Source organism: Salvelinus alpinus, chromosome 6 (genome assembly GCF_045679555.1).
Source record: "Salvelinus alpinus chromosome 6, SLU_Salpinus.1, whole genome shotgun sequence".
Lineage (NCBI taxonomy): Eukaryota > Metazoa > Chordata > Actinopteri > Salmoniformes > Salmonidae > Salvelinus > Salvelinus alpinus.
Genome location: NC_092091.1, coordinates 13,034,187 through 13,047,835, shown reverse-complemented (window position 1 = coordinate 13,047,835; position 13,649 = coordinate 13,034,187). Strand labels below are relative to the sequence as shown.

The window sequence follows — 13,649 nt, the reverse complement described above, 5'->3', positions numbered from 1 at the left end:
AGACCTGCCCATTACGCAGCCCCTCAGACTTGTTTACATAAGACAACACGTCGCCAATGTTATGTTGAAATAACCCTTGGCCCTAAACCCTTCGTGGGTTGGCCACTGGCTGATTGACTCTAGTGTCAATCACTTGAGAATTGAAACAATCAGAACACACCTAACTGCAACTTGTCAATATTCCAAAACCTATTTGCGAGCATCTTGTTTTTCCCCGGACCTGATATGAAACACTGTTATTATTAATAGATAGTGAGAAAGTTGTTAAAAACCAAATGGCACTGAAGCACACGTCGCCACTCGGCCGGGGACATGATAAGCTGATATTGGTCTGGTTGCTCAATGTGCTTGCTAGCTACTATTTGCTAGCTTCATTGACAGACACGGAGTTGGAACTTAGCTTGCCAGCTAGTGATTTTGAGCACTGATAAACATCATGTTGCTTGTGCTTTATTTACGATACTTTGACCGCCGATGAGGAAGTTGTAGATGTTATGTTATTGTTATTGTTATACATATTATTGTTCTCAGCGATCAGTCTTGAGCGTGCAGCCAGACTTTCCCGACTCGATTGACTATATGCAGTGCACCGTCTAGTTTTTTCCTGCAAATGTTTTCACTTGAGAAATACTGCACCAAAAACATTAGCTAGATGTAAAATTGCGCGGCTAAGACCTCTTCAAAAATGTCTAAATGAATTACATTTTTTATTTATTTATCGTAGTTTAATTCTAACTTTTAAGTGACTATTTTCAGAAAGTTGCTACGGTAACTTAGGGTTGCTTATTGCCTCCTGATTCCTCCAACCAGGATCTCGGGAAAACCAGCAAATTTATTGAAAGTTCCAGGAATTTTGCAACACTACTCAGGAGGGACAAACAACAGTACCTCCCAGGGTACGAAATGCAAACATAACACAACCTCAAGACAACTCGTTTTGGCTTGTGTCATGGTCGCTAGCATTTCTTAATGAGCAGTCTTCAAAAGAAGGCCAAATAGGAAGCGCAATCTACCTTCAACATAATATATTATATTAGAGGCCACCATCTTCACCAGGTACTGTCTGTCAAGTGTTTGTTTTCCCACAAACTCTCTGGTGAATATCTTGAAACAAGGTGCACTGCTCCACTTTGAGCCTCTGTCACAGTCATTGTTCTGCCTTACTGTGCAAAATGCACAAGAAGACATCCTTAACTCTTACTCTGTTTAGTAGCTTGAATTAGTTTCACTTGAAAAAGGCAATCAGTAGTCTCAAAATAAAACTTGGCTGAAATGGAATAGTGGGAACTGTCGACTTTCCCCACAATGCCCAGCTGGTGGCAGCATAACAATGATGTATATAAACCCTGGAGTGCAACCAATCCTCCGTCATTAACACAATGGAAAGGTCAAATGCTTTATCTAAGTGTTGAAAGTGTGTGGGCGATGGATAGAAAGATTATGGTGCGTTTTGACACCATGTGGCGGAGAGTAATGCGGGCCCTGGAGAAGGGTTGTGAGAGAAATCACTATTTACCTGATTTGTTTAATATTAATAGTTTACAATTTAATATGCTTAACAAATTGTAAAGACATTTCTTTCGTGCAAATGCTGTGCTTCTGAGAGAGGATGGTTCTTCTCTTCCACGTTCACTCCCCGCAGCTGGTCTTGTAGTCAAGGACATGAGAGAGAGATAAGCTTGAGGAACAGATAGACCTGTATTGTTTCAATGTCTCTCTGCTTCTGAGTAACCTGATCACACGGCAAATGACAAAGAGCCTCTGAGAAGTGACCACCGTTCTTCAGCCCATCCTTTTCATTTACTGTCTTCCAAGGGCACAGCTGTGGGGAGATAGAAGAGAACAAAGGCTAGCTTGGAGAAGGGAGTAAACGGAACTGCCCTTATCCGCTATGACCCGATACACCTGGCCACAAGAAGAAAACAAGGAAGCTTATGATGCCTTGATTTGCTGGGGAGGGGTGGAACCAACCAAGACTAAGCAGTTCTTGGGTTTCTATATAAACCTCTTGCGCGTCTGTATTATTCAAGCACTCAATCACTCAATTCACCTTGTGTGTGTTGTATTGACCTGCTCCCTTATTAATAAGTGAATAAAGATGTAGTTTAAGTATAACTCTGACTTGTGTGATAAGTTTCTCTCCTCATTTGATAATACAGAAATAACCACCACAGGGTCTGGGCAGGTGTGATGTAGTTAATGTTTGTGTGATGCCTTTGTATGTTCTGTTAAAGGGTTTTATAAAATAAAAATGTAATAATAATGTTACCTGGATTGCTGATACTATGTATTGGCTAGTGAGAGGCTTTGAAGCCAGTAAAGCAGTCCCCATAGGAATGAATTGAATTCTATAGTATTTCATTTAAATGTTTCAATGACAAAATTACATGTGTATATAAATACTTGTTTGTTGTAGTGAGGACAGTAACATTAGTACTTTCTAAAAATTGTTACTTTAACCCTTGGCCTTTCATGGTTGCGCCCCCTCAGAAATCGAACATAATAAATAAATAAAAATCCCCATATAAGTCCGCCTGGTTAAGCTCGAGATATGTGTTTTTTTGCTTTGCATGGGCTGTGTATCAATCCGCCGATATCGTTCTTCCGCTTCTGCGGTGAAAGGTGGCAGAGCTAGAGTGGTGTTTGTCAGACCATGAGACATCTCGATATTCAGTCTCTCATGAAAATGTCTGTAGCGTCCGAATGGTTTGGCCTACAAACTATCATCTATTGAAAGCTGAGACTTAAGAACACGATGGTGTTTTGCTCTAGGACACTCAATAGACTCGTCTGACTTCTGTCTGATCGGTTTGGGCTACACACTAATATAACCCCTCTGTGGAAAGCTGAGACTCTCAGACATGATGGGACGCCCACAAGACCCACCTGAATATCCCCAGTGCCAGTTTGAAAAATGAATGGAAGTCTATATATGAAGAAAGTTTAGTACCTAAAGTAAGGGATAAATGTTTCCTGATCTTTCTTATATCTCTGATAGGACAGACACTTCAGAACAAACTTCCTTTAGATTTTTTGGGGACTGTTGTTCCATGTAGTGAATCTGTTATTCTGTGTTTCAAAAGCAGTAATGTGAAATTCAATGTTTCATCCAGAAAATGTTTTATATATTTTTTGATTCCTTAAGAATAAACGTGGCAATAACAAATGTAGACTAATGTATTTTTATAGCTTCCCAAATAGTTTTTAAAATGGTGGTGGAGTACCAAGATGGATTTACAGTGGCTTCAAAACAACACCCCCTGTTAGTAATCTAGTGTGTGTGTGTGTATATATACATCACCGCAACATAACATTATGAACGCCTTAGAACTCCCAGTTACTAGCCTAAAACATTGATGTGAAATGCTGCTATTAGCCATGTTATCTACCATTTACCTCCTGTCTCTCTTCTCCCTCTGTGTAATAGATTAATTCAACAACATACTCCCTTTTGTCTGAATTTTAACCTTCTTTCCCTCCCTCCAGGTTGATCGAATCCAGCCTGGGCAGCGTGGCCACCAAGTTCAACTTCTTCATCCACAACCTGGCCCAGCTGCGCTTCTCAGGCCTGCCGTCCAACGATGAGCCCATCCTCTCCTTCTCCCCCAAGACCTACACGCTGAAGCAGGAGGGGCGCATCCGCGATGCCTCCATCTTCTCCTTCCAGAAGAGATACAACCCCGACAAGCACTACGTGAGTCTCCAACCAGAGACGTACATATATTCATGTCTACTGATGTGTTTTCATACACCATGGTCTCATTGTTCCTTCACTGACAGGGCCTAGCTTTCCTATAGGATGCCAGTAGAACACATATCTGGCATACACAGTTCTTTGTGTAAATCAAACTATATAGACAAGTCACAACATTAATGGATTTCTGACTAAGATGAGCTCAAATTCCTCCTCCTCCTCTCGCTCCCCCTCCTGTAGACGTACGTGGTGAGGCTCCTGCGAGAGGGGCAGAGCGAGGCCCAGTTTCTCTTCCGCACCTTCGATGAGTTCCAGGAGCTCCACAACAAGCTGTGCATCCTCTTCCCTCTGTGGAAGCTGCCAGGGTACACACAGACACACACAAACAGACAGACACACGTGTGTAGAACCTGAGGCTGTCTGCAAGTGGCATAGCATTACTCTGTTCCCAAAAAGACGTGGTAAAGGTTGAAAGTCTGCCTTATTGGACCTTAGAAAGCCAAAGTGGGAGATACACCAAAGATAGCTCCCACTTGTACCACAGATGCCCCCTTCTTGTTAGTGCACTAATCTTTCCCCATCCCCTCCCTAGGTTCCCTAATAGGATGGTGCTGGGCCGTACCCACATCAAGGACGTGGCGGCCAAGAGGAAGATTGAGCTCAACGGTTATGTTCAAAACCTGTTGAGGAGTTCCACAGAGGTCACACAGGTGACTTACACAAACACACACACCCACCCACCTTACCATCCATCCATCCACACACACAAGTAAAAAGCCCAACGCACTCCATTTTCACTGATCATTTTCTCTCTATCAGTGTGATCTTATCTATACATTCTTCCATCCGATCGCGAGAGACGACAAGACGGAAGGATTGGAGGCGACGGCCAGAGCACCAGGTAAACCTGAGCCCATTCTCTCTATGTATGACCATTGTCGCCACTACAGTTTTTAAAGTGATTTGTTCTGCAGATACGCCACCGTTGAGTCCCACCTCCGGCAGAGTGGAGGGGGAGGTGAAGCTGTCCGTGTCCTACAGGAACAGCACACTCTTTATCATGGTCATGCACATCCGGGACCTGGTGAGTACGGTGGCTCACAGGGCCCAATCCTAACTAGCGCACCACTCAAAACTTTTGGCATTTTTATAATGAATTTATACTCTTTATCCTCAGCCTTACAGATGGGGCTAAGGTGGTTCATTTACCATTAAACATATCTCAAGGGACATTTATTTGCCCCTGATGGGATGAATAAAGTTGTATTGGATTGAATTACGAACGTGAATCCTCAGTTTGGTCTTAGCTAATGCTCCATTAACTAACATCCGCCTGCTCATAGGTATCTGAGGAGGGGACAGACCCTAACCCCTATGTGAAAACCTACCTGCTCCCAGACCCCCACAAAACCTCCAAGCGCAAAACAAAGATATCCAGGAAGACCAGGAACCCCACTTTCAACGAAATGGTGAGTGAAATCAGTGTGGCATGTTGGTCATTTGGGGCGGCAGGGTTAGAGCGTTGGGCTAGTAACCGAAAGGTTGCAAGTTCGAATCCCTGAGCTGACAAGGTACAAATCTGTCGTTCTGCCCCTGAACAAGGCAGTTAACCCACTGTTCCTAGGCCGTCATTGAAAATAAGAATTTGTTCTTAACTGACTTGCCTAGTTAAATAAAGGTAAAATATATATTTTTAAATCCATTAGGGCCCTGTAGCAAATTGTCATAGTTAACGGCTTTGTGTACTGACCTGCTGTGTCACTTTGTAACTGTTCTCTTGATCTGCTTGTGTGACTGATCTAACTTATACAAACTGCTGCTAACTCAGGCCACCTGCTGCTAGCATGTGCTAACTAGTCTGACTACCTCCTCCTCCTCAGCTGGTGTACAGTGGCTACAGCAAGGAGACCCTGGGGCTGCGGGAGCTACAACTGAGCGTGCTCAGTGCCGAGTCGCTGAGAGAGAACTGCTACCTAGGCGGCGTCACGCTCACACTCAAAGACTTCGACCTCAGCAAGGAGACGATCAAGTGGTACAAGCTGACCGCCGTGCCCTACTTCTAGATGACTCCCCCTGAGAAAAACGCTGCTTATCAAGAAAACTCTTAAGATACACCTATTTAAGGGCAGCAGGAACACCCCAGGGTGGTGCTTCAAATCCTTCCCCTTCCTCCTCAAGCTCAAGGCCCTGTCCAGAAACCACCCCTTACACCTTAAGGCCCTGTCCAGAAACCACCCCTTACCCCTTTTGGCACTTCATGTAGATCTCAAAGAATTATAAGCAATATGGTTGTAGCGCCGACCTTTCAGCTCTACACAAGTGCCTAGATAGATGGGGGCTAGGGGTTTATTCTGGGTGGGGCCATTCTCTCTCCCTCACTAATCAAGGTTTTTTCTCATTGTAGAAAACAATCTCCACTTATTTAGTTTGTCCTAAACTGTAACACGAGAGCTGTAATGTTTTGTACATTTTGACATTCGAGGACCAAAACATCTTACCTTCAGAAGAGTATATATAGATAGACACTTTTTTTTTATATAGTGGCTCATTTTTACATTTTTCTTCTTCTATGTAAACAAATAGGAAGCGTCTGGTTTCCTGCTAAGCTAGCTGAGAACGTCTGGGAATGTGCCCATCACACACCAGACTCCAGGAAAGAGTGTTCTTGTGTTTCCCAATCACATGCCAATAGAACTGATGATGATGATGATGGCAAACCACTCTCCCAAAGGGGAACCGATCATGGTGCCTTGTTTGTGTTCACAATCTCTTATACACTCCACTTTAGCCTTATTGCAATGTGTTTTATAAAAAATAAATGTGATATCCCAATTGAAAAAATAAATCTATTCTGTCAAATAATGTCAACAGTTCTCAGTGTGAGAAGGGTTCTGGACAAGCATCAGAAGGTGTTGGAACGGTCGGCTCCCACTTGTATACACACTACCATATATTTATTATGGTAAATACTTGACTTTTCACTGCACACTTTTGGGGAAGACAAGTTGCCTCAACGCTGATCCAATGCCAGTTTTTATTTCACCTCCTATTGGTTTTAAGGGTAGAATTTAGAGTGGGGTAAGCTGATCGTAGATTTGTGCTCAAGAGGTAACTCTGACCTGGAGCTATCTGGACAAAAAAAGGGAAAGACATCCAGGTCAGGAGATACACTGCTTCCTCTGAGCTGCCTACAAACCTAAAGATGAAATAATGAATTAATCCAGGAGGGGTTTTCAAGAGAATGTCAACAAAGACAATTCTGATAAGCATCACTCACGCTATGAATAGAGACTTGATCTTCTATTTTAATGACTGTATGAGTTTCTATTAACATGGCCAGTTATTTATTCTTAATTGGTTACCTTAACCCGAATGAATCGGTGTGTACTGTAATCCCTCTTTCGTAAAGCAAATTAAATGTTTTTTGAACAAAGATTGTGACATTGTTTTTTATAATTTATTTTTGATAAGGGCCAATATAATCTGTGATATTGAGAGAAAGGTCTATATTTCCATAGCCCAACAACCGGATGTTCCGTTTTTCAGGGGAAATTAAAAAAGCCTGTGACTTCCACTTTAGATGTTAGCAAGGCGACACTCCATTTTAACTCCTCCACATTAAGTTTTTCACAATTCCTGACATTTAATCCAAGTAAAAATTCCCTGTTTTAGGTCAGTTAGGATCACCACTATATTTTAAGAATGTGAAATGTCAGAATAATAGTAGAGAGAATGATTTATTTCAGCTTTTATTTCTTTCCCACATTCCCAGTGGGTCAGAAGTTTACATACACTCAATTAGTATTTGGTAGCCTTGCCTTTAAATTGTTTAACTTGGGTCAAACATTTCGGGTAGCCTTCCGCATGCTTCCCACAATAAGTTGGGTGAATTTTGGCCCATTCCTCCTGACAGAGCTGGTGTAACTGAGTCAGGTTTTTCAGTTCTGCCCACACATTTTCTATAGGATTGAGGTCAGGGCTTTGTGATGGCCACTCCAATAACTTGACTTTGTTGTTAAGACATTTTGCCACAACTTTGGAAGTATGCTTTGGGTCAAAGTCCATTTGGAAGACACATTTGCGACCAAGCTTTAACTTCCTGACTGATGTCTTGATGTTGCTTCAATATATCCACATAATTTTCTTTCCTCAGGATGCCATCTATTTTGTGAGGTGCACCAGTCCCTCCTGCAGCAAAGCACCCCACAACATGATGCTGCCACCCCCGTGCTTCACGGTTGGGATGGTGTTCTTCGGCTTGCAAGCCTCCCCCTTTTTCCTCCAAACAGAACGATGGTCATTATGGCCAAACAGTTCTATTTTTGTTTCATCAGACCAGAGGACATTTCTCCAAAAAGTACAATCTTTGTCCCCATGTGCAGTTGCAAACTGTAGTCTGGCTTTTTTATGGCGGTTTTGGAGCAGTGGCTTCTTCCTTGTTGAGTGGCCTTTCAGGTCGATATAGGACTCATTTTACTGTGGCTATAGATACTTTTGTACCGGTTTCCTCCAGCATCTTCACAGGGTCCTTTACTCTTGTTCTGGGATTGATTTGCACTTTTCGCACAAAAGTATGTTCATCTCTAGGAGACAGAACGCGTCTCCTTCCTGAGCGGTATGCCGGTTGCGTAGTCCCATGGTGTTTATACTTGCGTACTATTGTTTGTACAGATGAACATGGTACCTTCAGGCATTTGGAAATTGCTCCTAAGGATGAACCAGACTTGTGGAGGTCTACAAAAAAAAATTCTGAGGTCTTGGCTGATTTGTTTTTGATTTTCCCATGATGTCAAGCAAAGAGGCACTGAGTTTGAAGGTAGGCCTTGAAATACATCCGCATTTACACCTCCAATTGACTCAAATTATGTCAATTAGCCTACCAGAAGCTTCTAAAGCCATTACATCCTTTTCGGGAATTTTCCAAGCTGTTTAAAGGCACAGTCAACTTAGTGTATGTAAACCCACTGGAATTGTGACACAGTGAATTATAAGTTAAATAATCAGTCTGTAAACAATTGTTAGAAAAATGACTTGTGTCATGCACAAAGTAGATGTCCTAACCGACTTGCCAAAACTATAGTTTGTTTACAAGAAATTTGTGGAGTGGTTGAAAAATGAGTTTTAATGGCTCCAATCTAAGTGTATGTAAACTTCCGACTTCAACTGTAGGTAAGGGTAAAATTACTATGCATAGATAAAACAGCGAGTAGCAGCAGTGTAAAAACAAAGAGGGTTGCCATTTGATTAATTGTTCAGTCTTATGGCTTGGGGGTAGAAGTTAAGGAAACTTTTGGACCTAGACTTGGCACTCCGGTACCACTTGCCATGCGGTAGCAGAGAGAACAGTCTATGACTTGGGTGACTGGAGTCGATGTGAATGGGAACGTGTTTGTACCTCCTTTTCCTGTAGTCCACGATCATCTCCTTTGTCTTGCTCACATTGAGGGAGAGGTTGTCTCTGACCTCCTTATGGGCTGTCTCATCGTTGTCGGTGATCAGGCCTACCACCGTTATGTTGTCAGCAAACTTGATGGTGTTTGAGTCGTGCTTGGCCACGCAGTCGTGGGTGAACAGGGAGTACAGGACAGGACAAAGCACGCACCCCTGAGGGGCCCCCGTGTTAAGAATCAGTGTGGCAGATGTGTTGTTGCCTACACTTAGGCCGCCCTCAGGTACTATCAGGAATTCCAGGATCCAGTTGTAGAGGGAGGTGTTTTGTCCCAGGGTCCTTAGCTTAGTGATGAGCTTTGTGGGCACTATGGTATTGAACGCTGAGCTGTAGTCAATGAACAGCATTCTCACTTAGGTGTTCCTTTTGTCCATTTGGGAAAGGGGATTGAGATTGCATCCTCTGAATCTGTTGGTGCGGTATGCTAATTGGAGTGGGTCTTGGGTTTCTGGGAAGATGGTATTGATGTGAGCCATGACCAGCCTTTCGAAGCACTTCATGGCTACATACGTAAGTGCTACGGGGTGGTAGTTATTTAGGCAGGCTACCTTCGCTTTCTTGGGCACAGAGACTATGGTGGTAGGAATTAAACTCGGTCAGGGAGAGGTTGAAAATGTCAATGAAGACACTTGCCGGTTGTTCCGCGCATGCACTGAGTACACGTCCAGGTAATCCGTCTGGCCTTGTGAATGTTGACCTGTTTAAAGGTCTTGCTCACATCGGCTACGGAGAGCACGATCACACAGTTGTCCGGAACAGCTGGTGTTCTCATGCATGCTTCAGTGTTGCTTGCCTCAAAGCGAGCATAAGTCATTTTGCCAATCTGGTAGGCTCAAATCACTGGGCAGCTCGCGGCTGGGTTTCCCTTTGTAGTCCGTAATAGTTTGCAAGCTCTGCCACATCTGACGAGTGTCAGAGCCGGTGTAGTAGGATTCAATCTTAGTCCTGTATTGATGCTTTGCCTGTTTGATGGTTCATCTGAGGACATAGCGGGGTTTCTTATAAGCGTCTGGATTAGTGTCCCTCTCCTTGAAAGCGGCAGCTCTAGCCTTTTAGCTTGGTGCGAATGTTACATGTAATCCATGGCTTCTGGTTGGGGTATTACGTCATCGATGCATTTATTGATGAAGCCGATGACTGAGGTGGTATACTCCTCATGCCCTTGGATGAATCCCGGAACATATTCCAGTCTGTGCTTGCAAAACAATCCTTTAGCGTAGCATCCGCATCATCTGACCACTTCATATTGAGCGAGTCACTGTTCGCTGCTCTGGCACCCCAATGGTGGAACAAACTCCCTCACGACGCCAGGTCAGCGGAGTCAATCACCACCTTCCGGAGACACCTGAAACCCCACCTCTTTAAGGAATACCTAGGATAGGATAAAGTAATCCTTCTAACCCCCCCCTCCCCCTTAAAAGACTGAGATGCACTATTGTAAAGTGGTTGTTCCACTGGATATCATAAGGTGAATGCACCAATTTGTAAGTCGCTCTGGATAAGAGCGTCTGCTAAATGACTTAAATGTAAATGTTAAATGTAAATGTACTTCCTGCCTTAGTTTTTTCTTGTAAGCAGGAATCAGGAGAATACAATTATGGCCAAATTTGCAAAATGGAGGGCAAGGGAGAGCTTTGTACGCGTCTGTGTGCCGAGTAAAGGTGGTCTAGAGTTTTGTGACATGCTGGTAGAAATGAGGTAAAATTTAAGTTTGCCTGCATTAAAGTCCCTGGCCACTAGGAGCATCGCTACTTGATTTTATTTTATTAGGATCGCTTTTTAGTCCTCATTTGGACTAATCTTCCAAGAGTCCTTAAACATTAAAATAAAATGTATAATACGATCACATTTTCACATATAACACACTGTTACAAACAGACATAATACACGGGCATATTGACCAGATAAATACTCTAACAGTCTAAAATGATAGATTGATTCTTCATCTACCATAGTCCAGCACAACTTTCCTATGTATTGTTTGAATTTATACATTGAAAGGTTTCTGGTTTGCTCAGATAAATTATAACATTTCTTTATTGCTCTAAATCGAAATGTTATTTAGCCTATTTCTCTTTTCTGTCTGGATAATACATAGATGGTGCACAAACTAATCCTAGTATTTACTGAATGTCTGTCTCTTACCAACTGAATACTGTTGTGAAGAAAGTTTGGCTGTTTTAAATGGTGTATATTATAAAATAAAATAAGCATTTTAAAAACGTTTTTTTCAATTATCTTGTTGATTGAGTATTTTCTTGTTTGCTTATACCGCTCCTTGAGTGCCGTCTTAGTGCCACCGTCGGTTTGTGGTGGTAAATAGATGGCTACGAAAAATATAGATAAACTCTCTTAGTAGATAGTGTGATCTAAAGCTTGTCTTGAGGTACTCTACCTCAGGCGTGCAATACACCAAGACATCAGGGATTGCAACGTGCTCTGCTTCACGGAAACATGGCTAACTCAAGGGACGCTAACGGAGTCGGTGCAGCCAGCTGGTTTCTCCATGCATCGCGCCGACAGAAACAAACATCTTTCCGGTAAGAAGAGGGGCGGGGGGGTATGCCTTATGATTAACGAGAAGTGGTGTGATCATCATAACAACACACAAGAACTCAAGTCGTTCTGTTCACCTGATCTAGAACTCCTCACAATCAAATGTCGACCGCATTATCTACCAAGGGAATTCTCGTCAATCATAATCACAGCCGTATACATTCCCCCCCAAGCAGACACATCGATGGCCCTGAACGAACTTTATCTGACTCTTTGTAAACTGGAAACCACACACCCTGAGGCTGCATTCATCGTAGCTGGGGATTTTAACAAGGCTAATCTAAAAACAAAACTCCCTAAATTCTATCAGCATATCGATTGTGCTACCAGGGCTGGAAAAACACTAGACCATTGTTACACTAATTTCCGCGACGCATATAAGGCCCTCCCCCGCCCCCCTTTCGGAAAAGCTGACCACGACTCCATTTTGTTGATTCCAGCCTACAAACAAAAACTCAAACAACAAGCTCCCGCGCTCAGGTCTGTTCAACGCTGGTCCGACCAATCTGAATCCACGCTTCAAGACTGCTTCGATCACGCAGATTGGAATATGTTCCGCATCGCGTCCAACAACAATATTGACGAATATGCTGATTCGGTGAGCGAGTTCATTAGGAAGTGCATTGACGATGTCGTACCCACAGCAACGATAAAAACATTCCCAAACCAGAAACCGTGGATTGACGGCAGCATTCGCGTGAAACTGAAAGCGCGAACCACTGCTTTTAACCAGGGCAAGGTGACCGGAAGCATGACCGAATACAAACAGTGTAGCTATTCTCTCCGCAAGGCAATCAAACTGGCCAAGTCTCAGTACAGAGACAAAATCGAGTCGAAATTCAACAGCTCAGACACAAGAGGTATGTGGCAGGGTCTACAGTCAATCACGGATTACAAAAAGAAAACCAGCCCCGTCGAGGACCAGGATGTCTTGCTCCCAGACAGGCTAAACAACTTTTTTGCCCGCTTTGAGGACAATACAGTGCCACTGACACGGCCCCCTACCAAAACCTGCAGGCTCTCCTTCACTGCAGCCGAGGTGAGTAAAACATTTAAACGTGTTAACCCTCGCAAGGCTGCAGGCCCAGACGGCATTCCCAGCCGCGTCCTCAGAGCATGCGCAGACCAGCTGGCTGGTGTGTTTACGGACATATTCAATCAATCCTTATCCCAGTCTGCTGTTCCCACATGCTTCAAGAGGGCCACCATTGTTCCTGTTCCCAAGAAAGCTAAGGTAACTGAGCTAAACGACTACCGCCCCGTAGCACTCACTTCCGTCATCATGAAGTGCTTTGAGAGACTAGTCAAGGACCATATCACCTCCACCCTACCGGACACCCTAGACCCACTCCAATTTGCTTACCGACCCAATAGGTCCACAGACGACGCAATCGCAACCACACTGCACACTGCCCTAACCCATCTGGACAAGAGGAATACCCATGTGAGAATGCTGTTCATCGATTACAGCTCAGCATTTAACACCATAGTACCCTCCAAACTCGTCATCAAGCTCGAGACCCTGGGTCTCGACCCCGCCCTGTGCAACTGGGTCCTGGACTTCCTGACGGGCCGCCCCCAGGTGGTGAGGGTAGGTAACAACATCTCCACCCCGCTGATCCTCAACACTGGGGCCCCACAAGGGTGCGTTCTGAGCCCTCTCCTGTACTCCCTGTTCACCCACGACTGCGTGGCCATGCACGCCTCCAACTCAATCATCAAGTTTGCGGATGACACTACAGTGGTAGGCTTGATCACCAACAACGACGAGACGGCCTACAGGGAGGAGGTGAGGGCCCTCGGAGTGTGGTGTCAGGAAAATAACCTCATACTCAACGTCAACAAAACAAAGGAGATGATTGTGGACTTCAGGAAGCAGCAGAGGGAGCACCCCCCTATCCACATCGACGGGTCAGTAGTGGAGAAGGTGGAAAGTTTTAAGTTCCTCGG

The 13,649-nt window shown here is 43.9% G+C and overlaps 1 protein-coding gene across 3 annotated transcripts in view; it reads left to right on the top strand.

Annotated features, from left to right (window-relative positions):
* LOC139578169 (phosphatidylinositol 4-phosphate 3-kinase C2 domain-containing subunit alpha-like) overlaps window positions 1-7,127 on the top strand; it is a 73,342-nt gene extending 66,215 nt beyond the window's left edge. For all 3 annotated transcript variants that reach the window (XM_071405453.1, XM_071405455.1, XM_071405454.1), the window contains 7 exons: window positions 3,487-3,694; window positions 3,935-4,059; window positions 4,287-4,404; window positions 4,514-4,595; window positions 4,669-4,778; window positions 5,038-5,163; window positions 5,575-7,127. In XM_071405453.1, coding sequence (XP_071261554.1) covers window positions 3,487-3,694; window positions 3,935-4,059; window positions 4,287-4,404; window positions 4,514-4,595; window positions 4,669-4,778; window positions 5,038-5,163; window positions 5,575-5,757 — 952 coding nt within the window. In that variant the 3' untranslated portion in view covers window positions 5,758-7,127. The remainder of the gene's footprint in view (window positions 1-3,486; window positions 3,695-3,934; window positions 4,060-4,286; window positions 4,405-4,513; window positions 4,596-4,668; window positions 4,779-5,037; window positions 5,164-5,574) is intronic.
* Window positions 7,128-13,649: the final 6,522 nt, after the last annotated feature.